This window comes from Mustela lutreola, chromosome 10, assembly GCF_030435805.1.
Source record: "Mustela lutreola isolate mMusLut2 chromosome 10, mMusLut2.pri, whole genome shotgun sequence".
In the NCBI taxonomy this organism is placed as follows: Eukaryota; Metazoa; Chordata; class Mammalia; order Carnivora; family Mustelidae; genus Mustela; species Mustela lutreola.
In genome coordinates, this window is record NC_081299.1 from 32,503,659 (window position 1) to 32,529,303 (window position 25,645).

Consider the following 25,645-nt stretch of genomic DNA (forward strand, 5'->3'; position numbering starts at 1 on the left):
ATGATACTATTTAATTAAAGGTAGGGAAAAGTTTTGGGTTCTGCACTAAAGAAAACCTGACAGCACAAGTTTTTTAAAATAGATCTCAATTGGTTAAGACTTAGTACATAACAGTAAAACATTCAGGTATGTTGGTTTATTTTCTTAATGATTTAAAACTCATGTAAAAGTTTAAAAAATTAAACCAACTGTTTATAGTATTCAATTAGTGCTCTCAAAGAACTCTAATAATCTTTCAATCCATTGAAGAACATTTTCAGTGAAGTTCATATATACTCACTGCCTATCAGAAATTGTACGGAAGCAAATATAAAAAGTTCTATTTCTTTTTTTTTTTTTTTTTTAATAAGCCTGCTTTAAAGAAAAGAAACACAACCTTGGAGAATTATAAACTTAGACAAACAAACTGGGTCAAATAAGAAGACTATAATAATAATCTAATCAATCTTACTGAGACCAACTTGATGGGGCACATCACAGAAGGTAGTATAAAATATCCATTATTTAAGAGTGCCTTCTTTACAATGGAAATGAGTAACTCTCCATCTCTAACCTCAAGAAGTTATCCAACTAGCAGAGGATACAATTCATTCATTCATGCAACAAGAGTGTCTCCTCAGTGACACCAGCCACTGTGCAAGCAACTAGAACTAAAAAGTGAACAATATATATATATGATCCCACCCTCTTAAGTTTAGACTTTAACCTGAGGACAGTAGATAAAAAAGATTTTAAACAAGGAGAATGTGCAATTAGGTTAACATTTTTGAAAGACAGCACTGGCTACTACATGAAAGTTACTATAAATTGGAGGTAGTAACCCAAGGATAGACAGGTTAGGAGCCACTGCAATGATGACAAAGTAAGAGGAAATCAAAAGAGGGAACAACAAACTCAGCTAAAGTATGTGGAAACAAAAAAGCTTCAGAGAAGTAATGTAGCTCAACCTTAAAAGACCCAAAGAGTAGGCCAGACAAGTAAAGAAAGGGAGTTTGTGCACTAAGAGAAAATCATATGAAAGGCATACTTGGGAAACTTCAAGCAGATCCTCAAGGTGGGTCTTGAATGTGAATCATAGCTAGAAAGGTAGATCAAGGAAAAGCAAAAAAGAGTATTTGATAATACATGGAAACATTTCCAAGACACTGGGGAGTACTTTTAAGCAGGGTAATGACATAACCAGGTTTACTTTTTATAAAGATTCTTCCAGGGATGGTGAGCTTAAAAGGACTCTTCTGGCTGGTTAAAAGTCTAACCAGCCAAACAACAACACAGTTGTCAACAGATACACTATCTCAAAGTCCTAATCTAGTAATTCATCATGACAATCAAATTATGGTCCAAAAAATCACTCTGAGCTTTAGAAACCAAGTAACTAGGACCAAGTGCAGGCCACACTACAATTCTTATGGCTATTAAAACAAAAAAGAAGGGAAATCTCTGTAGATAAATACTAAAAGTGTAACGGTGGCAGCAGATAAATGGTGAAAAGAGAAAACATAGTAACTAAGAAAATAGGGAAATAATAGGGAATTTTATTTCAGGGGAAGAATTACTTGCACTTGTGTCAAGATCTATCAAATTACCTATATGCAATAACTAATAAATTGTGGTTCCTGACACGCAGTTCAAAAACCAAATTTAACTTAATACACAGTACTTAAGAAAATAACCAAATATAAACTAGATCAAAAGCAGCAAACTATTACAAAGTACAAGCTCTATACTAGCTAACTTCCCAAAGTTTAAAAAGAAAGCTCTGCCTGACTGGTCCTTGAAGATTACCAACTAAAATGGGGATAAGATGGGGTGAGGTGAAGGAGGATCAGGAAGGTTCCTGAACAATGAACTAGACAAGTTCTGAGTGCTCTCATCCCAATTTTCTTTATATATAACAGAAATTACTCAGATACAAACACGACAACAGATAAAATGAAGAATCCAATTATTTTATCTTAAGATAATGAATCCTACCTTTCCAGGGTCATCCTTTGATCGAGGCACTTTAAGGAAACACTTGTTCAGGGACAGATTATGTCGTATGGAATTCTGAAATTAAAGAACAAGAGCCACAAGGTCACTGGAATCCAAAAAACAAAACTCACCTTTAAAAACAGAATCAGAAGCCTAAATATGTCTATGCGCTAGAATACAATTCCAAGGAATAAGCTTTTTAAATGAACTTCAAATTTAAAACTTTCTCATTTTCATATTATGAATACTGCAAAGAAAAGAAGCTATTGGGAAAGACAGCTTCTAGTAGACTTTACAAACTCCAAGTAATGAAATATATATCCTATTTTAAATGTTAATTAAGATTAACGAAGATCGAATCATAAGATGTCTATGACTGATTTAAATATATACCAAATATAAAATTGTATACACATTATGACTTTGTGTTATGTACTTTTTTATTAATTCATTAAATGAATTTATATCGATAAATGAATTTATTAATTCATTAAAGTAGGCTCTATGCCCAAGGTAGGGCTTAAACCACAACCCTGAGATTGAGAGCTGCATGCTCTACCAACTAAGCCAACCAGGTGCCCCCCATTCATTCATTCCCAGAATAAAACAGAATGCAAAATGCTAACAGTTCTTTTTCTGAATTATAGGTGATAACTCTTCTTTCCTGCAATGTTTAAATGATCTACCAGGCACATGTATTATCTTTTTCTAACGAGATAAAAGAATGTTTAAACAAAAAAAATTTCACTGCTCCATTACAAGAATACATAGAAGCCAAGTAGGTTCTTACTTTCAATCTGTAAGAAAACACATGAACAGGCACTGGCTACAGAGGACTAGCAAGAACATCTAGGTTTATCAATGTAGCAATAAAGAAAAACCATCCTAAATTGTAAGAAAAATGCACTTGGAGGGACACCTGGGTGGCTCAGTCGTTAAGTGTCTGCCTTCAGCTAAGGTCATGATTCCAGAGATAGATTCCAGGGATAGAAGCCATGTTGGGCTCCCTGCTCAGCGGGAAGCCTGCTTCTCCCTCTCCCACTTCCCCCTGCTTGTGTTCCCTCTCTTGCTGTGTCTCCCTCTGTCAAATAACAAAACCTTCAAAGAAAAGAAAAGAAAAAAAAAAAAAAGAAAAGAGAAATGTACTTGGAAACCAGAAGAATCTGTAAAACAGGAAACCCTTTCAAGAGTAAGTAGGACTGTGTCACAATTTTTTATAGAAAATACCCAAAAGCCCTTTCTTTTTAATGAAATGCTCTAAAATCCATTCCATAATTTTTATGCCAAAATGGCCAGGTATTCAGTGAAAAAGGACTCCAACAGCATTTAGCCACCACTCAGAATTTTAGGAGAGCATTTTGGGCATATCTTATCTTTCAACATAAAATTCAGAACTCTAACAACAATGTCTCTATGAAAACTTCCCTCTCATAGAGGAATACTGGGATTACAAAAGTTTTTAAAAAGGACCACAGAGAGTGCCTGGGTGGCTCAGTGGGTTAAGCCTCTGCCTTCAGCTCAGGTCATGATCCCAGAGTCCTGAGATTGAGCCCCACTTCGCAGGGAGCCAGCTTCCCCTTCTCTCTGCCTGCCCCTCTGCCTACTTGTAATCTCTCTGTCAAATAAATAAGTAAAATCTTTTTTTTTAAAAATGACAACAGAATATAAAGTCAAGCCTATCTTATTACCAAACATCAATTATAAACTTATGAATGGGAGTTCTACCTCTGCCTAGGATATAAACAGCTATAGAGACTAATGATCCCTCCCAAACAATGAGAAAACAATGGGTAAGCCAAAACAAAACAAAACAAAAATTTTTTTGAGCCACATCAGAGAGTTGAAGCTGCAAGGCAGCCTAACAAATTAAATTCCTAAGAATGACAAAGCAGACCAAATGTCTCACCTTTTTGGCAGAGTATGGAAGAAAGAAGTGGCCATCATCCAAGCATCCAAGAAACTAGCTAAAATTTTTAAGGTCAAGCATGAGTTGGTGTGTCAGTTTAGAATAGCAAGGTCCCCAAATATAAGGAAGGAAAGTTCCCACTCACTCTTCAAGCTCTTCCCCCTGAGCCTTGACTATATACTCACAAAAAAGAATGGGGATGGGAAAGGAAAACAAAGAGAGTCTCTTTTATAGCATAAGCAGAAAGGAGATAATAGATAGCTATAGCGGTAAACAAAAGCAACTATAGACACAGGCTGGAATGGCTGAAGGAGAGAAACACTGAAAAAGCCCAACCCTAAGTACAAGGGCCTGAGTAAGACTAAGGCTCACACAGGAAAACAAAGGGATACCTGGCTGGCTCAGTGGTGAGAGCCTGTGACTCTTTATCTTAAGAATCGTATAGTTTGAGCCCCATGCTCGCCACAGATATTACTTAAAAATAAAAATAAAATGAAGGAAGAAAGACAACAGAGAAAACCAACAGCCTCGCAGCAAGTAACAAGCTAACAGCCAGTTAGTAACAGTTAGTAACAGCCTACTGAGAGAGGAAGGGCAGGAACATGAAGAGAGCCCCAACTGTAGCAAGGTAAGGAGAGACAACTAAAATGTAAAGAAAAAAAAAAAAAACTGAGAAAATTCTACAGTCCCCAAACACCTCATTTCCAAGAACAGGTAATAAGAGCCTACAACGGAAGGAACGTAAACTCTGTGGTATACTTAAGGAAAAGATACCAACAACAAAATCCAAATCCAACTTAATTATTGACAAATTGATTGTCAATAATTGGCAAACAAATGGCCTGTGGAAAAAAGATGCTTATCCATCTACATGTATAAATATGATTTATCTTGGGGTGCCTGGCTGGCTTGGTTGGTTAAGCACTGACTCTTTCATGTCATAATCTCAGTGTTGTGAGATCCACGCTGGTCATGGAACCTGCCTAAAATCCTCTTTCTCCCTTTTCCCTCTATCTCCCCTGCACAGCCCCCACCCCCAACCACACTCAGTAGCTTGATACCATTTATCACAATCTCTAACATTCTTCTACACATATATCTGACACTCAGACAAAAACTGCAAGACATATTAGAAATGCCCCCCCCAAAAAAAAATCTACTGTCAAGAGATAAAATTATCAATACCCAAATGAAAGGTGTTAGAACTATCAGACCAGAACTTTAAATTAACTATGGCTAATATGTTCAAGGACCAAGTAGAAAAAGAGGAAACTTGCATAGTGAGATGGGGAACTTCAACAGTAATGTGGAAAATGTAATAGTCAAATGTAAATGATAGAATTTAAAAACGTGATCAAAGATAAAGAACTCCCTAAATGGGTTCATCAGTAGACGACACAACCAGGAAAAGCCTCAGATATTCTGAGGACAGATCAACAGAAATTATCCAAACTGACACACATGCATGCACGAATACTTTAAAAAAACACACACACACACAATATCACTCAAGAACCGTGGAGCAATATATGTAATGGGAGTCCCACAAGGAAAAGAGAAAAAGCATGGAGAAGAAAAATGTGAAGAAGGAACAGCAAAGAATCTTATGAAAATAACGCAAGGCATCAAATCACAGATGCAAAAATTTAAGAGAACACAAAACAGAAGAAATTAAAAATTCACACACTATATTCACTATAGGTAAAAATGGTGAAAATCAAAATGAACAGAATATCATGAAGGCAGCAAGAGGAAAAAAGTTATGTACAGTGGAATAAAGATATAAATTACAGCAGACATCTCCAAAACTGCAAGTCAGAAGACAAAAGAAATGACATCTCCAAAATACTAAAAGAAAAAAAAAGTATTCTACATGCAGTGAAAAAAAATCTCTCAAAAATGAAGGCAAAATAAAGACTTCCAGGAAAGCAAAGGCTAAAAGAATGTATTCCTTGTAGTGCCAGCTGGCTTAATATTATACGAAGTTCTTCAGGCAAAAGTATAACAAACAGAAACTTGGATCTACAAAAAGAAATAGAGTTCCAGAAATTATAAAAATGATGGTAAATCCTGGGACACCTGGGTGGCTCCGTGGATTAAAGCCTCTGCCTTTGGCTCAGGTAATGATCCCAGGGTCCTGGGATCAAGCCCTGCATCCCAGGGCTTGATCCCTGTACCCTGCACCCCTGTATCTACTGAGCAGAGAGCCTGCTTCCCTTCCTCTCTGCCAACCTCTCTGCCTACTTGTGATCTCTGTCAAAAATAAATAAATAAAATCTGTTTTTTTTAAAAAGGTAAATTTTAAAAACATTTTTTATTTATAACAACTTTATAATAGTCTAAAGAAAATATATCATTTATGTGGTTTATAACATATAAAGGAAAACTGACAATAACAGCACAAAGGATGGATCAAAAGAACTAGAAATTTAAGATATGTAAAGTTCTTTCACTATACATAAAATGGTTTTATTTGAAGGCATACTGTGATAAGATAAAGATACACGTGGTAAACCCTCCATGCAGTCACTAAAATTTAGAAAGCGGTATAACTAAGAAAATAACAGCAGAGATAGAATGGAATCATAAAAAATAGCCCAAATCTTAAAAAAACACAAGGGAAAAAAGAACTAATAAACTGGAGTTCATCTACCCACCTTAAAAAGTTAAAGAGATGGTCCCTTTTTTTTCTAAATGGCCTCAGGGGAAGAACACATCTCCCCTTGGGGCTTCCTCCTCTACAAAAAGCTTTAATGTTGTAAATCATAAAGATTATGCCCTAAGCCCCTTTTTCATTTACACATTTGCTGCCTATGTAATCTCATTTACAGCCATAGCTTCAATGACACTCTGGGACAATCTATCTAGACCCCAAACTACACCTGTCTCCTGAGTTTCTAACATATATTTTCAATAATCTACTAGACATCTCCAGAAACATCTTAACCCCAATTACGTTTAAAGTTAAGCTCAATCTTGATCCCCAGTGTGATCTTCCAGTTTTCTCTTCTCAGGCTAAAGACAATTATTCATGTTAACAGCTCCAATCAGAAAGCTTTAAGACATCCTTAATTCTTCTCTCTTCTTTACCATCTAAAATAAATCTGTTACACCAGATCCTAAATCTACCTTTGATCTACTTTATTCCATCTCTTCTGTCACTATTTCAGTACAGGACACCATTCTCACCAAAAATAGTACAATAGCTTCCTAACTGGTGTTACCCTCCACCTTGCTCTCTTTGTCCCTCCTCCACCATGCTCTACCCTGAAAGGCAGTGATCTCTTCACAAGGTAAATTCATTATTACCCCTTCACTTAAAATTTTTCAATGACGTCCTATTTTACTTAGGATAAAATCCAAAATTCTTAACAAAGCCTCCAAAGACCCTTCATGATCTGACCCAACCTCCTTTGCTGTCTATACTCAACCCCTCCAATTTTCCTTCTCACCTCTAGGCCTTCCCTGTGTTGCTCCCCCTGCAAATATAATTGCCCCCCACGTTATTCCATCCCTTTCACGGAACTGAGTCTACTCAACTTTCAATTCATTCTTGGCTTAAACATCAGTCTTTGAGGGAAGTCCTTTCTGGTTTCTCTATAGGGTAGATCTCATTGTAATAAACTTCCTTATCACCCTGGATTTCTTATTACACTTGTAATTATTTGTTTAACGGTGTTCTTCCCATATACTGCATCTTATACCAAAATTTCAGTAGGCTCCGTGAGGTGGAGGACCCTATCAACTCAGAATCTAGAATAGAATGCTTTTCATACAGTAATCATTATTCTGTTGAAAAAAAAACAAAAGCATATTTAGAAAATTAAATAATTTAATATTTAATTTAATTTAATTAAAACCCAGAGAAAGGGGTGCCTGAGTGGCACAGTAGGTTAAGCATCCAACTCTTGGTTTCAGCTTAGGTCATCATCTCAAGGTCCTGCATCAGGCCCATGTGTAGCTTGCTTAAGAATCTTCCTCTTCGTCTCGCTCTCCCCGTCCCCCTGCATGTGTGCGTGCACAATCTCTCTCTCTCAAATAAATAAATAAATCTTTTAAAAAAAGTTTTCTAAATACCTAGAGAGATACAAAAGTCAAAACATAAATACACACACACACACACAAAATTAAGAAAAGAGGTAACTTCGCACCTCACATTTTGGCCAGACCTTACCTCTAATAACTCTAAGAAAAGAAGTTAAGAGAATAGAGGGGTAGACATAATTTAAAAGGTCTAGGTTCCCCTGGAGAAAAATGAACCAAGTTAAATAACTGATCAAGGCATATTGCTTGGTCTTAGAAACCCCAGCCCCAAAAGTGCTTTCTCAAAAGTACAATCTACTTGGATTAGAATCAATTAAAATGAATTTTAATGCCAATTTCTTGGCTCCATCCAAGATAACTAATTTAAAATCTCTGGAATTATGACTCAGGAATCTAAATTTTAAAAATATTCTAAGTGATTTTTATTTTAAACTTGAGTTTAAACTGGCACCTCCAATTCAAATTAACCACCACAATCCTACCTGCATCTCTTTTCCCACTGTGAGATCCTTGGTTACCCCACATCAATATATGTATTCATGTGTTCTACCCTATCATGCACATGAAATAGTTTCAGAATACTCGCAACTTCCTAACTTCTCTTCTTGGTGTTACTGGAGGTAGAGGCTGTCTTTAGTGAAAAACCACTAGACAAATCTATTAAGTAAAGGTCGTAATTTCTTCGCAATTCTTTTCTATCTTAGTATGTATCCCATGAAAATAATAGAATGCTCTTTTCAAAGTCTGATTTTTTTTCTGTGTGATTATGTTATCCATTTGATATGATATATGGCTTATTTGTTTCTGCTTATATTCAGTTCTAAAGTTTCCTTTTCCCATCCTCTGTGTGTGTGTGTGTGTGTGTACTGAATGTGTAAAACACTTACTTTAAATAAACAGTATACTCAAAATCTTATTCTCTCCTATATTCCTTCTACCTCAGTTTCACCCAACCCCGATAGATAACTATGTTCACTACATTTCTAGTTTATTATTCCTAGGTTTGTTTTTAAAATAATAAATATATATTTTTCTTTTTCTGCCCACATAAAAAGTAGTATAAGAGGGGCGCCTGGGTGGCTCAGTGGGTTAAAGCCTCTGCCTTCAGCTCGGGTCATGATCCCAGGGTCCTGGGATCGAGCCCCTCGTTGGGCTCTCTGCTCAGCAGGAGTCTTGCTTCCCCATCTCTCTCTGCCTGCCTCTCTGCCTATTTGTGATCTTTGTCCAATAAATAAATTAAAAAATCTAAAAAAAAATAAAAAGTAGTATAATACACCCCAATATACACATAGCATTCTTCTGCATTTTTCTTTTTACTACCCTAAACCCTAGTAAAGGTTAATTCTCTTTAGTAAAATGAATAGCACAAAAATTTTAATTCCTTTTCCTCTAGTTCAGATTACGAAATCATCCCATCATAGAAATTTAAAGAGTGTTTTTTAAAACTCTTCTGGAATATTCAAAGAGTTATTTTTAAGTATGTAATCTCCTTTCTATACCTTAGCACAAAATGAAAGGGAGTTTTACCTAAATATTAAAGTTCTATTTGACCCTTTCATACGAACATGGTGCGTTCATATGTTTCTCTAGGTGACAGAAGAAACAGTGAGTAGCAGATGGTAGTAGTGTGCAAAACAAATTTAAGGACAGCAAATTGTAAAACAGAGTTAGGACCTGAGCAAAGGAGAAGATAAACCAGTTTCCATTTGTTTCCATTTGCAATGTTTAAACTATTTTTCAGTTTACAAAAATAAAATTAGAAACAATCCTGACAAGTTTTAAGCACCTAAAATTGGGAAGAAGAGGCCTTTTGTAAAAGAATAAACATGGGGTGCCATGTCGTTGGGCGTCTGCCTTCAGCTCAAGTCATGGTCCCAGGGTCCTGGGATCGAACCCTGCATGGGGCTTCCTGCTTTGCGGGAAGCCTGCTTCTCCCTCTGCCAATCTCACTGCTTATGTTCCCTCCCGCTGCATCTCTATCAAACAAATAAATAAAATCTTAAAAAAAAAAAAAAAAAGAATAAACATGAGGGGCACCTGGATGACTCAGTAGTTAACGGTATGCCTTCGGCTCAGGTCATGATCATGATCCTAGGGGTCCTGGAATCCCTGCTCAGCGGGAAGCCTGCTTCTCCCTCTCCTACTCCCCTCTCTCGCTGTGTCTCTATCAATCTTACAATAAATAAATAAAATCTTTTAAAATAAATAAAATCAATCTTGGAAAAAAAGAAAGAAAAGAATAAACATGAGATAGCAATCCCTGGAAATATTAAAGATCTCCCTAAAGCAAGAGACTGGAACACATAATCTCCTGGATTCTAAGAGCAATATAATCCTCCACCTATTCTCATTTCTCCCCTTTCCCCTTCTTTCCTCATTATATCTAAACCATTATACCTTCCAGTTGAAACTGTTATCAATTACTTCCAAACCAGTTTCAGACCATGAGCTGGGCTGGCCAGCAGCATGAAATTCAGCAGAATGGATTGGGTACCCTCAGGTGGACTTAACACTTGAGCTGAGCTCAGACAGTAAATGAGGTATATAACTGACCTTCACGTACTATTCACTACCAAATCTGGACGAAGCTCTTCTTCATCTTGGCATTCATATATTCATAAAATCTCTGCATTATGTCCCTATCCCAACTCTTGCTGCTCTCTACCAAGAACTCCTACAAGAAACTCTTTCCTAAGAGTGTTTGTTATATAAAACACCCTCCTAAATCTTACTCATCTTCAAAATAAAGCTCAATTACACTTCTTCAATAGTTTTCTTGATTCACCCTTCCTGTACTCTCCTAGCACTATCTTTTTGTCACTCACTTTAGAACCTCATCACACTTTCTATAAGCTCTTCTAAATTCTCACAGCACTTATTAACTTCACCCTTCATTTAACACGGTTTACTAAGTTACATATATGCTGGATATTATTATGGCTTACACACACTAGCTGTGCCCAACTAGCCAACCCATCATAGCACAGCACTTTGTATTTCTGTATTACAAAACTGTTGATGTAACATCATAATTACTTATTTATATGTATGTCCCTTATCCACTAAAGATTATAAGCTTCCTTAGGGGCCCTGTCCTAAGGTTCTTAGTACTGCCAAAGCCAAATATACTGCTCATAAGAATATACAGGAAATAAAATCTTTTTCAAATTAATGAACGAAAGACTAAATTGGCTGAAAACTAGAGGATGTAATCTAAACCAGAGACTGGAAATTTGTGGTCCACAGAATGAATTCAGCCAAACAGACTTATGTTTGGCCTGTACAGTATTTAAGAAAACCAAAATTAACATTTAAAAATTAGGGAACAGCACATAAAATCCAGATATCTAAATTTTCTTGGGGGTGGGGGTATTGTAAGATCTGCCATATGCCCTAAAACACTACAAGTGCCTAGAGCACAGCTGTTCTACATTGGACATGCGTGCTCTTCAGGTAGTCATCATTTTTGCTTTACTCATTTATGTCACTTGTCTGGTCTGTGCAAATATGTATGTTTACAATCAGTGATACAGACCCATGAATCCCTGATGGGCTTTCCAAGCCACTTAATCAAATCTGAAGTATTTCTAGTCCACAGCCACCATGCTTTTCCAATGCTAAGCACATTTATCAGAATCTGCCAGCCTTCCCTCATCCTGAATCTGACCAAATGATTCTACTGAATAGCTGTGCCTAGTGGTAATGCCAAAACACACAGCTCAGATGGATCACTACTACTTGGTTAGAATGAGGTTTTTTTGATTCATGGATCAAATTTTATTATATACTTCCTCCACTAAAATATTGTTAGAGTAGATTCTTATTCAAATTATACTGTTAACAATCACTTCTCATACTGAATTGGCCAGCTAAGAGACAGTTCATCCTGGCAAATTAAATTCAATAAATATTTACAGTGTTTGCAAAATTATAGGCCCTGTGTAATGGTTAAGGCACAAGATTTGAAATCTCCAAATCTACCAAGTCTGATACCAAATCTTAGCTCCTCCATTCTCTGAGAAACTGCAAAGTTACTTCTCTAAACCTCAGTTTTCTTACTTTTCAAATCTGGAGAGTAACAAAACTTATTTCCTAAGACTGTTGTGTGACTGAAAAAGATAATAACCTAAGAAGGCACTTGGGCATATAGCACCTGACACACAGAAAATAATAAAAGCAACTATCATTTAAGTATCTGAGTACAGAAACAAAAAACTAATGAAACAAGAAAGATATCTGGATAAAAATCTGAAAGTCTAGATACTGTTATTAATCAAGCATATGGACACACAAAGAGATTAGTTCTATAGGGAGGAGAGAGGTAACATATGAGCTAAAAGAAAAATAGGATAATGCCAACTAGAGAAAAGGCAGAAGAGAGAAAGTCTAAGGACAAGTAAGAGACAAACAAAAGCAAGAATAAAATCACAGTTTTTACTTCCAGGGACAGGTAGTAGGCTGAAGGAGGGGGGTGGCGGTGCAGGGGAGATACATGAGAAAGAACTAGGAAAAAATAAAAGCTAGGAAAGAAGGCTGGAACCAGTATTCAGGGTTTCACCCAAACCACATTTACTAGATTTACTAAATGGAAGCACTGTGCTAGGACATGGAAAAGAGGTGGATATATAAAAAATCCTTCCCAGGTGCCTGGATGGTTCAGTTGGGTTAAACGTCTGCCTTTGGCTCAGATCATGATCCCAGAGTCCTGGGATGAGTCCCACATCAAGTTCCCTGCTCAGCAGGGAGTCCGCTTCTCTACCCCTCCCCTGGCTCAAATGCACTCTCTTTCACTCTCAAATAAATAAAAAAAATTTTTTTATAAATTCCTTGGGACACCTGGATGGCTCAGGCAGTTAAGCGTCTGCCTTCAGCTCAGGTCGTGATCCCAGAGTCCTGGGATTGAGTGCACTGGGCTCCTTGCTCAGCAGGGAGCCTGCTTCTCCCTCTGCTCACCTCTCCCCCTGCTTGTATGTGCGCGCTCTCTCTGACAAATAAATAAAATCTTAAAAAAAAAAAATCCCTTCCCTTGAGATACTTGACCATTTGGCATGGTGTGTAGCACATCATCAATGTATACTGAGTTAGTAAATATCTTTAATAATCTAGACAAACACAAATGTCAAAGGTGTTGAGATATGAAGGCTTAAGAGAAACAAGAGTAACTACCATCTAAAGCTCTCTAAATTCCCTTCTTTCACATGTACATACACACACCCTACATAGCATACAACTGGGTAATTTCTATATGGGAATAAAAACATAACATTTACAGACACAAAAGAAAGTTAAGTTGAATTATTTGTTGTAGAACATAGGTAGGAAAGTAATCTGGCTGTTCATCAAAAAGCTTAGCTGAGAAACTAGGGCTTCTTAAATATCTGGTTGATTATAGGACTGGACAGGAATGATACAAGATGAGCCTGGAACATCTTGTTATGCCAGAAAGTTAAAAACTGCTAAACAAACAAAATAATAGGGCCATGTCAAAAGGGCAAAGGAGCCAACTTGTAAGAGCTCCTGATGGCCAAAGCTACAACAATGTGATTAACAAATAATGATAGCACGAAGAATAAATGTCCATGAGTGCACCCAACACAAATAAATGATGGAATAAATAAATAAAAAGGGAAGAAAGAGTAAGTCTTCTGCACTGAAGAATCCCAATTAATAGAGAAGTAATGAAGAAAAGAAAAAAAATCACCACTAGAAAACAATAAAAACTGCTATACAAATGCTAAAATTAATGAGCGAAAATTTAAGAAACTTTCATACCCTCAAAGTAGCTCCCCAAAACGTTTTATAATTTACAAAGTGGTACACTGTAATTTTATAATGGAGAAACCTGGAAGACATCCCCTTAACCAAAGAACCAGGTTAATGTTACCAGTTATAAGACACAGTAACATCAAGTACCTCTCGATATGACATACAGAGACGGGCACATTATCTCTGCATTATGCTTCCCTAAAATGCATTACCTCAGTCTAACCATGAGAAAATATCAGACATACCTAACTATAAAACACACCATACAATACCATTCTACAAAATATTCTACAAAATACCTGATGAGTACTCTTCAAAAGTGTCAAGGTCATAAAAGACAAGAAAAGACTGAGGAACTATTACAGATGAGAGGAAACTAAAGAGACATGACAACTAAATGTATTGCAGGATCCTGGACTAGATCCTGACACTAAAAGAGAAACTAATCTGAATGAAGTCTGTATTTACTTAGTAATTAACAGTACTACTTACTCAAAAAGTACTGTATTAACATAAATTTCTCAGTTTTTAATCACTGTACTATGCTTATTTAAGACGTTAACATAGAGGAAGTGAATAAAGGACATACAGGAACCCTTTGGCGTATTTATATAATTCTTCAAAAATCTAAAATTCTTTCAAAATAAAAGTTAAAGAAAAGTCTTAGATGACGAAAACAATACTAGTTTAACACTTTTTTTTTTAACCAAAGACTTACTATCAACTTACCTGAACTGCAGGTATTATTTTCCAGTGAATGCTACATTATCTCTGTTCTTATTTATGTTCCATCAGTCATGTAACATAATAAAGTTTTAACAAATTGGTATTCTACCAAAAATAAACCACTTAAAAACATTTAATTTCCTTTTCTGACATCTTAAAAATGACTGATAATCAGAATTTCACTTTTTAATTATAGAAGCCCCACAAAGCTTTATCTTCAATAGAAACTACTATTATTTTTTGTTTATAGCATACAAACAATAATTTAAATAAAATCCTTACCTTCCAACCACTGCCAGCCTCTCTATAATATGGGAAGTTATCACAAATCCACTGGTATATCTCACTTAGAGTCATTTTCTTTTTGGGTGAGCTATTAATTGCAAATGTAATGAGGCTGGCATAACTGTATGGAGGTTTCCCATCTTTGTGCTGTTGGACTTCTTCCTGGTCCAGTGTTGTATTGGGGTCAAGGAGTGCATTCTTCTTGGAAATTCCTGTTCCATGTGCATTTTGTGTAGCATCAGATTTTTGGATGGCTGCTCTCATGGTGAGCTGTGGTAACCAGTCCATAGATGTTAGGCTGCTCTCCAGTTCAGATGTCATCCTGAAGGTAAATAGACTCCTTAGTCAGTATCAAGGAAAGAACCCCTGCTTCTCAAAATATCCAATATTCACAAATCTAGGAGTTCCAAAGTGAGGGAAAGCCTGAGTTAAATCTGGAGGAAAAAGATTGAGTATGTTAATGACCAAACCAATATTTAAGGGCTCAACATTTCCAATCTTTTTAATTTTTTTCCTCTCCTTAACACAACAAATAAGGTTTTAAAATGTTTAAGATACAGAACGATACGTACATACAAAGTGATCCCAATGCCAATGTTTCTAAAAAAGACTATTACTTTAAATAGAGCAACAGGATCATAGTATGAAAAATAAGTATACAGGGGCGCCTGGGTGGCTCAGTGGGTTAAGCCGCTGCCTTCGGCTCAGGTCATGAACTCGGAGTCCTGGGATCGAGCCCCACATCGGGCTCTCTGCTCAGCAGGGAGCCTGCTTCCTCCTCTCTCTCTGCCTGCCTCTCTGCCTGCTTGTGATCTCTCTCAAATAAATAAATAAAATCTTTAAAAAAAAAAAAAAAGAAAAGAAAAATAAGTCTAAAGTTCAGCTCTTTACTCACCAACACCATAGGCCCTTTAAAACTAAAGACTGGCATTTCTTTTACACAAATTTTAGGGGAGTCATACAAGCAAAAGAATACCCAAAGTAAAGAGGTCAGAGAGTGACTGAGAAACAGGCACAGGAATTTTGCAAGAAGGAAAGAAGGTAGAGCTGAGCAGGTGGGAGGTAGGAAAAGCAAGCAGGGTAGACAAGAATAGTAAGTAGACAAGCTAGCTGGGGGAGCTGATCCAAAAGAGGAATGCAAACTCAAGGATACTGATGAACAAGAGGAAGACAGGCAACACCCAGGCAGTTAAAAAATAATAAAAAATCCACAAGGAACAAGCTTAAGAAAACTAGAGATCTGGGAGTGTAGGATAGATGAGATTAAATCATATAAACTGACAGCAAGAAGCAGTAAAAAAAACTCAGGGCAGCCTAATGCAAACATCTAGTGATCTGGATTCTGTAACATATTTCTCTCCAAGGCTGAAAAATTCAGACTGTTACAACCCAGAGAAAGAAAAAAGAAAAACAAAATCTGCCAGGTTAACACATTTTCTGGAGAAGGGAAAAGCTACTCAAAGAACTGAAGATAAAAATATAGAAACAAAGCTTGACACTTCATACTGGAATTGCTAGCTTTCAGCTGAGGATATAAACTTTTCCTACCATGGGATCAAAGATACAGGTATAATGACCCCAACAATAAAGCAGAGAAGAATGAAAGACTTCTAAGTGATATCAAACTAACGAGAAAAAAAGAAAACAAAAAAACTAAAGTACCTCAGTGAAAAGAAAAAACTTGTGGCAAATAAACTCCAATACAGGCCCTCATCCCAAACAGCTACAGGCAAAGAGCAACCTGCAATACGTGCTTAGGATATGAACTTCTGGGAGGCAATACAGAACTGATAAGAACATAGGCTCTTAAATCAGGCAGATCAAGAGTTCAAGCACTGATTCTACTAGTTACTAGCTGCAGGAAATGAAAATGTTAAAATTAATTATCTAAACTCCAGCTTTCTCTAGGAACGCCTTGGTGGCTCAGTCCATTAAGTGTCTACCTTCGGCTCAGGTTACAGCTCAGGTTACGATCCCAGGGTCCTGAAATTGAGCCCCCCCATCAGGCTACTGGCTCAGCAGGGAGCCTGCTTCTCCCTCTGCCTGCTGTTCCCCCCTGGCTTGTGCTCTGTAGCGTGTGAGCGCGCGCGCAAACACACACACACACACACACTCTCTCTCTCTCTCTCTCTCTGACAAATAAATAAAATCTTTTAAATAAATAAACTCCAGCTTTCTCATCTGTAAAATGAAACAATAATAGTTCCTGGAGTTAAAATATTAATTTGAGGGCGCCTATGTGGCTCAGTTGGTTAAGCAACTGCCTTCGGCTCAGGTCATGATCCTGGAGTTCTTGGACAGAGTCCCACATCGGGCTCCATGCTTGGCAGAGAGTCTGCTTCTCCCTCTGACCTCCCCCATTTCACTCTCTCAAATAAATAAATAAAATAAGCCTTAAAAATAAATAAATAAATAAATAAATAAATAAATAAATGTCGATTTGAGGGAGCCACCTCAGTGCTCAGTCAGCTAAGCATCTGACTTCAGCTCAGGTCATGATCTCAGTCAGGATCTTAGGATGGAGCCCTGCATCAGGCTCTCTGCTCAGCAGGGAATCTGCTTCTCCCTTCCCCCGAACCCCCTCATTCCCACCACAGCATGCTCACTCTCGCAAGCACTCTCTCTCAGATAAATTTTTAAAAGATTTTTATTTATTTATTTGACAGAGATCAGAAGTAGGCAGAGAAATAGAGGAGGAAGCAGGCTCCCCGCGGAGCAGAGAGCCCCATGTGGGGCTCGATCCCAGGACCCTGGGATTATGACCTGAGCTGAAGGCAGAGGCTTTAACCCACTGAGCCACCCAGGCATCCCAAATTTTTTAAAAATTAGAATATTACTTTGAGAATTAAATATGGTAGTATATACAAAGAAAGATCCATTACGTATTAATTAACAATATTACTCCAGGATTATCTGGCAAGGGTACTAAAGCACTATAAAGTAAACCAGATTAAGCAACAGCAATTATAAATCAAGAGACAGCCATAAGGATTTTATCTACCCTGCCAGTAGAGTCCTATTATCTTCCTCTTAGATTATTTTGATCAGTTTTATCTTTTTCACTTTCTCAAATTCCCTCCATCTCTGCTTCATAATTTCTCTGAAATCTGAACTTTAAATTCTCTATACAGTAGCTTCAGAGATCAAAAAACAAAAACAAAACAAACAAAACCATTACTATTGTGCTCTATAATCTCAGCATTAGATTAATGGCTCATTGCTAGCATGAAGTAAGTTACAGGAACTTATGGAATAAAGAAAACAATGTAGGGGCGCCTGGGTGGCTCAGCTGGTTAAGCGGCTACCTTCCACACAGGTCATGATCCCAAAATCCTGGGATGGAACCCTGCGTGGGCTCCTTGCTCGACAGGAAACCTGCTTCTCCCGCCCCCTACGCCCGCCCCTCCCCCTTTTCATGTTCTCTCTCTCTCTCTCTCTCTGAAAGAAATTCTTTTTAAAGATTTTATTTATTTATTTGACAGACAGAGATCACAAGCAGGCAGAGAGAGAGAAAGAGGAGGAAGCACGCTCCCCGCTGAGCAGAGAGCCCGATGTGGAGCTCGATCCCAGGACCCTGGAATCATGACCTGAGCCGAAGGCAGAGAGGCTTTAACCCAATGAGCCACCCAGGTGCCCCTGAAAGAAATTTTTTTAAAAATTCAAGAAAACAATGTAATTTACACATCACCTGTTGTCAAATGAGTGTGTAAAGTACCCTAGAGATCAAGAACCAATCATTTCAATCTAAAGATGAAAAACTAAGGTCTACTAAAGTTAAAGATTTGCCCAAATTCACAAAAGGTAGTTAACAATAGAAGTAAAACCAGGTCTCCCAATGCTCTCAAACCATTAGTTTTGTTTTGTTTTTTTTGTTTGTTTTTGTTTACCACACCTCATCTGTAAAATGAGCATAACAGTACCTACCTCACTGATGAAAAGTACTGAGAATAGTGACTCCCAAATAGTAACCATTCAAAAAATGTTAGCTACTGGTGGTGGCGGTTATGCTAAATAGTAGTTGCTATTATTATTATTCATATTTCATTCTAAAACCAGTGGCAATTATTATTCCATGCTGTCATCCTATTTGCCTCAATTACGGCTCCACTAAGTAGCTTTATTTTGTTCAAATTCCCAAAGGAGCCAGGCACACACATTTTCAAAGTTAAAATAAATACACCTTCCAGAGGCACCTGGGTGGCTCAGTCAGTTGAGCCACTGCCTTTGGCTCAGGTCATGACCCCAGAGTCCTGGGATCAAGCCCTGCATCAGGCTCCCTGCTCGGTGGGGAGCTTGCTTTGCCCTCTCCTTCTGCCTGCCACTCTACTTGTACTCTCTCTCTGTCAAATCAATAAATAAAATCTTAAAAAAAAAAATGCACATTCCAAACCAGAACATAACTGATACTGATACTGCAGATGCCCCTACTGAGAACCAACTTTAATTTCTGTTTCCTTCACCACTGCCACTATGAGAGTCTCAAGCAATATAATGTAAAAATATAATTAAGTACTTAATATATAACAGTTAACAATTTATAATTACACATATACAGGGCTATAAAACTTTGTGTACACACACGTACAACAAAGTATAATAAAATTCCTGTTCTCCAGGAAACTGCAGTCCAATTAGGAAGGTCAAAAGTAAGGAAGAACTGAAGAAGAAAGGAAGGCTGAAGGGAGAGGACAACATGGACTGCAGCTTTCAAAGGCAGAGAAGGAAGAACTTCCACTAAGATTTGAAGAAAGTAAAGATCTCAACAGGCTAGAAAGAAAATGGTCCCCAGTCATCAAAGACACCATGAGTAAAAATCACTCCACTGCTGTGCTTATCTTCATCAGTTCTGCTAGATCAAATTTAAACTAACTATAAAATATCTATCTTAAATTTAAACTCTGAAAAAGCAGGCCTTCTGTTTGCTATTAATTAAATTTTATATATTCTTGGTAGTAAGGTAGTAAGGTAAAAAGTGCTTCCATCGTTGGGGTGTCACCTGGACACCACAGAGGTTCTCCATTAAGCATGAAGAACACAAAAAAATGACCATTAGATATGACCAGATCATCAGTAACTTTAGAAAGAAACCTCTTAATGGAATGGTGATGACAGAAGTCCACTTGTATAAGAGAACAGATGGTGGTAAATTTAAAAACAGCATGGGAGGCTCTGAGGAATCTGGTTATGGAAATCTGGTTAAGAAATGTCAGGCCCTCATTACCTCACCTCATTCCAAAAGCTTCCTAGCTGGCCTCCTAGCCTCTGATTTCTTACCACTCCTCTCTGCTAATCACCTCCTGAGTACACGCATACACTCCAAGAGAAATCTGTCACCATTGTTTTCATGTCATTGTGCCCCATAACTTTCAATGGTTCCCTTTCTCCTATTATATTACATCCAAACTCATTTTCAACTACTTTAGTTTTTATTAATCTTTTATTAATCCTTCTCTAAATTCCTGGAGCAATTATAACCTCAATTTGGCATTTACAATGCTGTTGCATATGTATAACTGCATTATACACCTAAGCTTACTACACTCACTCCCTCTTCCCCCACCTTCCCACTGAGAACAGTGACCATAAAACTAATTATTTCAGATCCTACCAAACACCATGCCAGGTACATGTTATCTGAAAAATAACACAGTATTTGGTTTAAAAACACTCCTTTCTGGAATGTCTTAACACTGCCTAGCTGGCTTCTACTTTTTTCCAAGACTCAGACCAAATACCTCCCCCTCCAGAAAGGCCCATCAATCCACTCTTATCTTCCATCTCCCAAACTAAACTAGGTCCCAATCCCACAGTAGCATATAAACACCTCTATCCCAAGATTTATACAGGATTATAACTATCTTTATCTATCTCCCCAGAGACCACGAGCTCTTTGGAATAAGAAAACTTTCTTATTCTTTTCTCTCTCCAATGCCCATTAAGAACATAGTAAGTGAAGGGTCAATATAAAGGGTTAAATGACTGAAACAGTTACTAGCCAATGAAGGTGTGGGTGTGATCCTTCCCAAACAAGTGAAACTACACACACTGACAAGCTAAAAGGAAGAGGCAAAAGAAAAAAAGGACTCAACAGCATGAGGTAAGGATAATCACAGGATTGAAGTCCTTTATGAAATGGAAAAAAGTATGACTCAGACTGACAAGCAGCACTACACGGGAACAGAAACAGTTCTGGAATAGCAGAGAAAAACAGGAAGACAGAAGCAAAGATAAAAAGATAACATTACTTATCATAGAAAACAGGGATTGGAAACTCATGTCTTAAATCTATGATGATATTTATTGCTTAAAAAAAGTTTCAGGAGGAATCTTCTCTGTATAACATGAAAATGTAAACAGCACCAAGATATAAGAACTCAACCTTAAGGCATGAGATGGGGAGAGGGTCGGGGGTTCTAATCCCACTTTTTGGAACAGTGCCACTAACAGGACCCCAAATAAGCTTTCTACATACTTTAACACACTGCTTGGGCCTCCCTCTGCAACCTCCTTGACTCCCAACAAGTAACCAAGATTACTCAGAAAGTTTTTGAGTTTTCAACAATTATCAAAAGGCGGGGCGGGGGAAATACTGTTGAGATACTGTTGGCTTCCTAAATAAAGGTAAGAAGAAAACATCAAGGAAAATAAGAATGAGGATAATGATGTTGTGACCAAGGTATTCCTAAATCCTCCCACTCTATTCCTGGCATCTGGCATTTTAAAATTTTGGCACCTTAAAAAACTTAAGAAAAATTCATCGTAAGACTCGTAAGAAAAACTGAGCAACTGAAAACTCAAAAAGAAATCCTTATAATTACCACAGCAGTTAATTCTGATCGCATGCATCCCAAGGAAACAATATACACACCCCACTTTTTTTTTCTTGAGAGGGAGGGGTTAGGAGCAGAAGGAAAGAGAAGAATCTTAGGCAGGGTCCATGCCCAGTGCGAGAATGACACTGGGCTCCATCTCATATGACCTGAGCCAAAACAAAGAGTTGGACGCTTAACTGACTGAGCCACCCAGGCATGCATACACACACACACACACACACACACACACACTTTTTTAAATATGTAACTTCTGTTACAGAATCTTAGCACCCAAAGCAACCAGAAGTAGGTCTATGGCAGAAACCACTAACTGCCACCTAACATCTGTTTTTACCTTCTTCCTGAGGAATACAATCTCAATTTAATTCTGGATGGCACTGTGCCTCTTTCCATTCTGGCTCTCTGAAGACACAATAGCTACTGCTCCAGTGTCATCTTGCATCATAAGGTGATCTTTGAAAATGGAAGCCATACACTGAGAACAGAGGAGCAGAGAGAAGGAATCGGGTCCCTGAGTCTTTTGTGAAGCAATTGTGAAGCTGCCATCTGAGCCCTGAACTGCTCACCTTCCAGACTTATGTGCTTAACTACCATAAAAAGATATCACCAGTGGATGAATGCAATTCTTAACAAAAGTCAAATCTGGCATATGGAAGTGGGGAACACAAGAAAACCTAAAGTAAGACACTCTTTTTTTTTTTTTTTTTTAAGATTTTACTTATTTATTTGACAGAGATCACAAGTAGTAGGCAGAGAGGCAGACAGAGAGAGAGAAGGAAGCAGGCTCCCCGTGGAGCAAAGAGCCTGATGCGGGGCTTGATCCCAGGACACTGGGATCATGACCTGAGCCAAAGGCTGAGGCTTTTAACCCTCTGAGCCACCCAGGTGCCCCAAGTAAGACACTCTTAAAGGAGAGGTTGATAAGGCAAACATTAACTCTGATACTGCAGTGACAAAGAGTGACAGGATTTGGTCAAATCTGGCCATCTACATAAGTTAGAAAGCAAACCACAGGCCAGCTAAGGCTACTGCAAGAAGAGAAATACAGAAAAAATTTAGAACGTTGGCATGCGTTGGCTCCTTCTTGTCACTTAAAGTCCTGAGAGATAAACAAACTGCGATTAGAGCTGCAAGCAGAGGGAGAAAAATGCAGATTTGCTAAGGGAGGTAACTCCCTGCCTATGGCCTGCAATTTAAGCTAACAGTCCTATAATTTAAAGCCTTGCATAGCTGAAAAAACACCAAATGCTTCTGAACCAGCAAACTGAAGTAATTAAATGGTAGCTGCAAAACTGCGGCCAAAACTACCAGAGAAGACTGGTACCTTGCCACACAAAGCAATATCATAACGGTATTTTCTTTCCACCCCTGTTTTCCACCATTGTTTCAAATGGCCTCATCAGAACCATCTTTCCCTTAAAAGCCAGAAGAGGTCAATGAACTTGGATGGGGAAAAAATACTGTTTATTTCCACTAACTTGTAACCAAAATTTAGCATTTCCTTTAATTATGAAACTAGACAACACATCATAGCACTAACAGTACTTGCAACTTGGCCAGCAATAAAAATCACAAATGTATTCTTCTCACATGCAGATGTTGCAGAATCTCAACTTTTAAACTTAACTACTTAAAAATTATGCTGGTGTATTAGATTTGCCACTAGATCTTTTATTTACTGTTATTTAATGTTTAACATTACTATGTTTCAAAGTTAATATTTTGCTAACCATATTTCAATATAATTGGTTTCCTTTGTAATCCTAAGTACTTTATTCTGTGAATTTTGAGACATTATCCTGAGTCGGATTCACAGGTTTCACGAGACTGTGGAAGGGCCTCCATGGCACCAAAACAAGACTGGAAATTCCTGGGGTACATGGAGAACAAAGAGCACAGTCTTCACACTGAAAAATTCTGTCTGGACAGGCATTGCAGATCAAAGCAGCAAAAAGTCTAGAAACTAAATATTTTAAGATAATTGTATGGAAGGTGGGGGGAGAAAAAGAGACTAGACTGCAAAGGCCTCTTAAGTTTCCAAAATAATACCCAAGCTCATCAACAAGCAGTGAGCTATAAAAGCTACACATTTCCCAGAAAGGGCATCTTCACTTATATTCATCTCAGATGTGGCCACGGAAGATAATGGAAAAGGTAGACCTTCCACAAGGCATAGGAGACAATGGAAGCCCTACCAAAGAGCAAAATTAAGGAACTTATCACATTGTCAAGGAGTCACTGTCACTCCTACCCAATAAGATTCTATAATGAGCTAATACTATTGAGTGTTTCCCATTATCCCCTTTTCTGAATATTACCTTTTATTGCTGTTATCCTAATTCTTTCTCCACCACTATATATTAGGTAGAATGTAAATAACTTATTTTTTGTTTATAGATCTTTGAAAAACAGGAAGCCACAACAGCATCTGATGAAAGAGACACTACCTCAAGAGCTGAGATTTTTGAGGCGCCAAGGAGGCTCAGGTCATGATCCCAGGGTCCTGGGATCAAGCCCCGCATCAGGCTCTCTGCTCAGCAGGGAGCCTGCTCCCTCCTCTCTCTCTGCCTGCCTCTCTGCCTACTTGTGATCTCTGTCTGTCAAATAAATAAATAAAATCTTTAAAAAAAAAAAAGTGTTGAGGGGAGGAGTCAAGATGGCAGAGTAGTAGCAGGCTGAGACTACTTCAGGTAGCAGGAGATCAGCTAGCTAGCTTATCTAAAGATTACAAACACCTACAAATGCAACGGGAGACTGAAGAGAAGAAGAACAGCAATTCTAGAAACAGAAAATCAACCACTTTCTGAAAGGTAGGACTGGCATAGAAGTAAATACAAAGCGACGAAAGGTAGACCGCATGGGAGGGGCCGGCTCCCGGCAAGCGGCAGAGCATCAGAGCACAAAATCGGGACTTTTAAAAGTCCGCTCCGCTGAGGGACATCGCTCCAGAGGCTAAACCCGGGTGAAGCCCACGCGGGGTCGGCGTGGCCTCAGGTCCCGCAGGGTCACAGAAGGATGGGGGGAGGGTATCTGAGTGTCACAGAGCTTGCAGGTATCAGAACGGGGAAGCCGGCTACAGAGACATAGCCAAGGAGTGAGCTCTCAGCTCGGGATTACCTTGAACCGGTCGCAGAGCTCACCGCTGGGAGCAGGGCCGGAGGCCAGGGAGACAGGAGTAATTGGGCGCTACTCTCTGAGGGCGCACTGAGGAGTGGGGCCCTGAGCCCTCGGCTCCTCTAGGGTGGAGACTGGGAGGCCGCCAATTTCATTCCCGTCCTCCAGAACTCTATGGAAAGTGCTCAGGAACAAAAGTTCCCAAAAAGCAAACCGAGCGGATTACTCAGCCCGGCCCCTGGTAAGGGCGGTGCAATTCTGTCTGGGGCAAAGACACTTGAGAATCACTACAACAGGCCCCTCCCCCAGAAGATCAACAAGAAACCCAGCCAGGATCAAGTTTACCTACCAAGGAGTGCAGTTTCAATACCAAGGAGAGCAGCCAAATTCCAGAGGAGGAGAAAGCAAAGCACGGAACTCATGGCTTTCTCCCCATGATTCTTTAGTCTTGCAGTTAGTCTTTTTTTCTTTTTCAATTTTTTTTTCTTCTTCTGCTAGATTTTTTTTAACTTTTACCCTTTTCTTTTTTTAATGTTTTTTAACTAGTTTATCTAATATATATTTTTTCTTTCTTTTTTATATTTTTTCTTTATTTGTTTTATCTTTTTAATTCTTTTTTTTTTCTGAACCACTTTTTATCCCCGTTCTCCCGCCAACGATTTGGGATCTCTTCTGATTTGCTTAAAACATATTTTCCTGGGGTCTTTGCCACCCTTTTAGTATTTTACTTGCACCTTTATATACTCTTACCTGGGCAAAATGACAAGGCGGAAAAATTCACCACAAAAAAAAAAAAAGAACAAGAGGAAGTACCAAAGGCTAGGGACCTAATCAATACAGACATTGGTAATATGTCAGATCTAGAGTTCAGAATGACAATTCTCAAGGTTCTAGCCGGGCTCGAAAAAGGCATGGAAGATATTAGAGAAACCATCTCGGGAGATATAAAAACTCTATTTGGAGAAATAAAAGAACTAAAATCTAACCAAGTTGAAAT

The 25,645-nt window shown here is 38.2% G+C and overlaps 1 protein-coding gene across 4 annotated transcripts in view; it reads right to left on the reverse strand.

Moving 5' to 3' along the window:
* Nucleotides 1-25,645, reverse strand: part of FOXJ3 (forkhead box J3) — a 155,423-nt gene that overhangs the window by 82,941 nt on the left and 46,837 nt on the right. For 3 of the 4 annotated variants that reach the window (XM_059138306.1, XM_059138303.1, XM_059138305.1), the window contains 2 exons: nt 14,699-15,023; nt 1,975-2,049 (listed from right to left, as the gene is read on the reverse strand). In XM_059138306.1, the coding sequence (XP_058994289.1) occupies nt 1,975-2,049; nt 14,699-15,023 (400 nt within the window). Of the gene's footprint in view, nt 1-1,974; nt 2,050-14,698; nt 15,136-25,645 lie in introns of all 4 variants that reach the window. The other variant, XM_059138304.1, reaches the window with a different exon arrangement.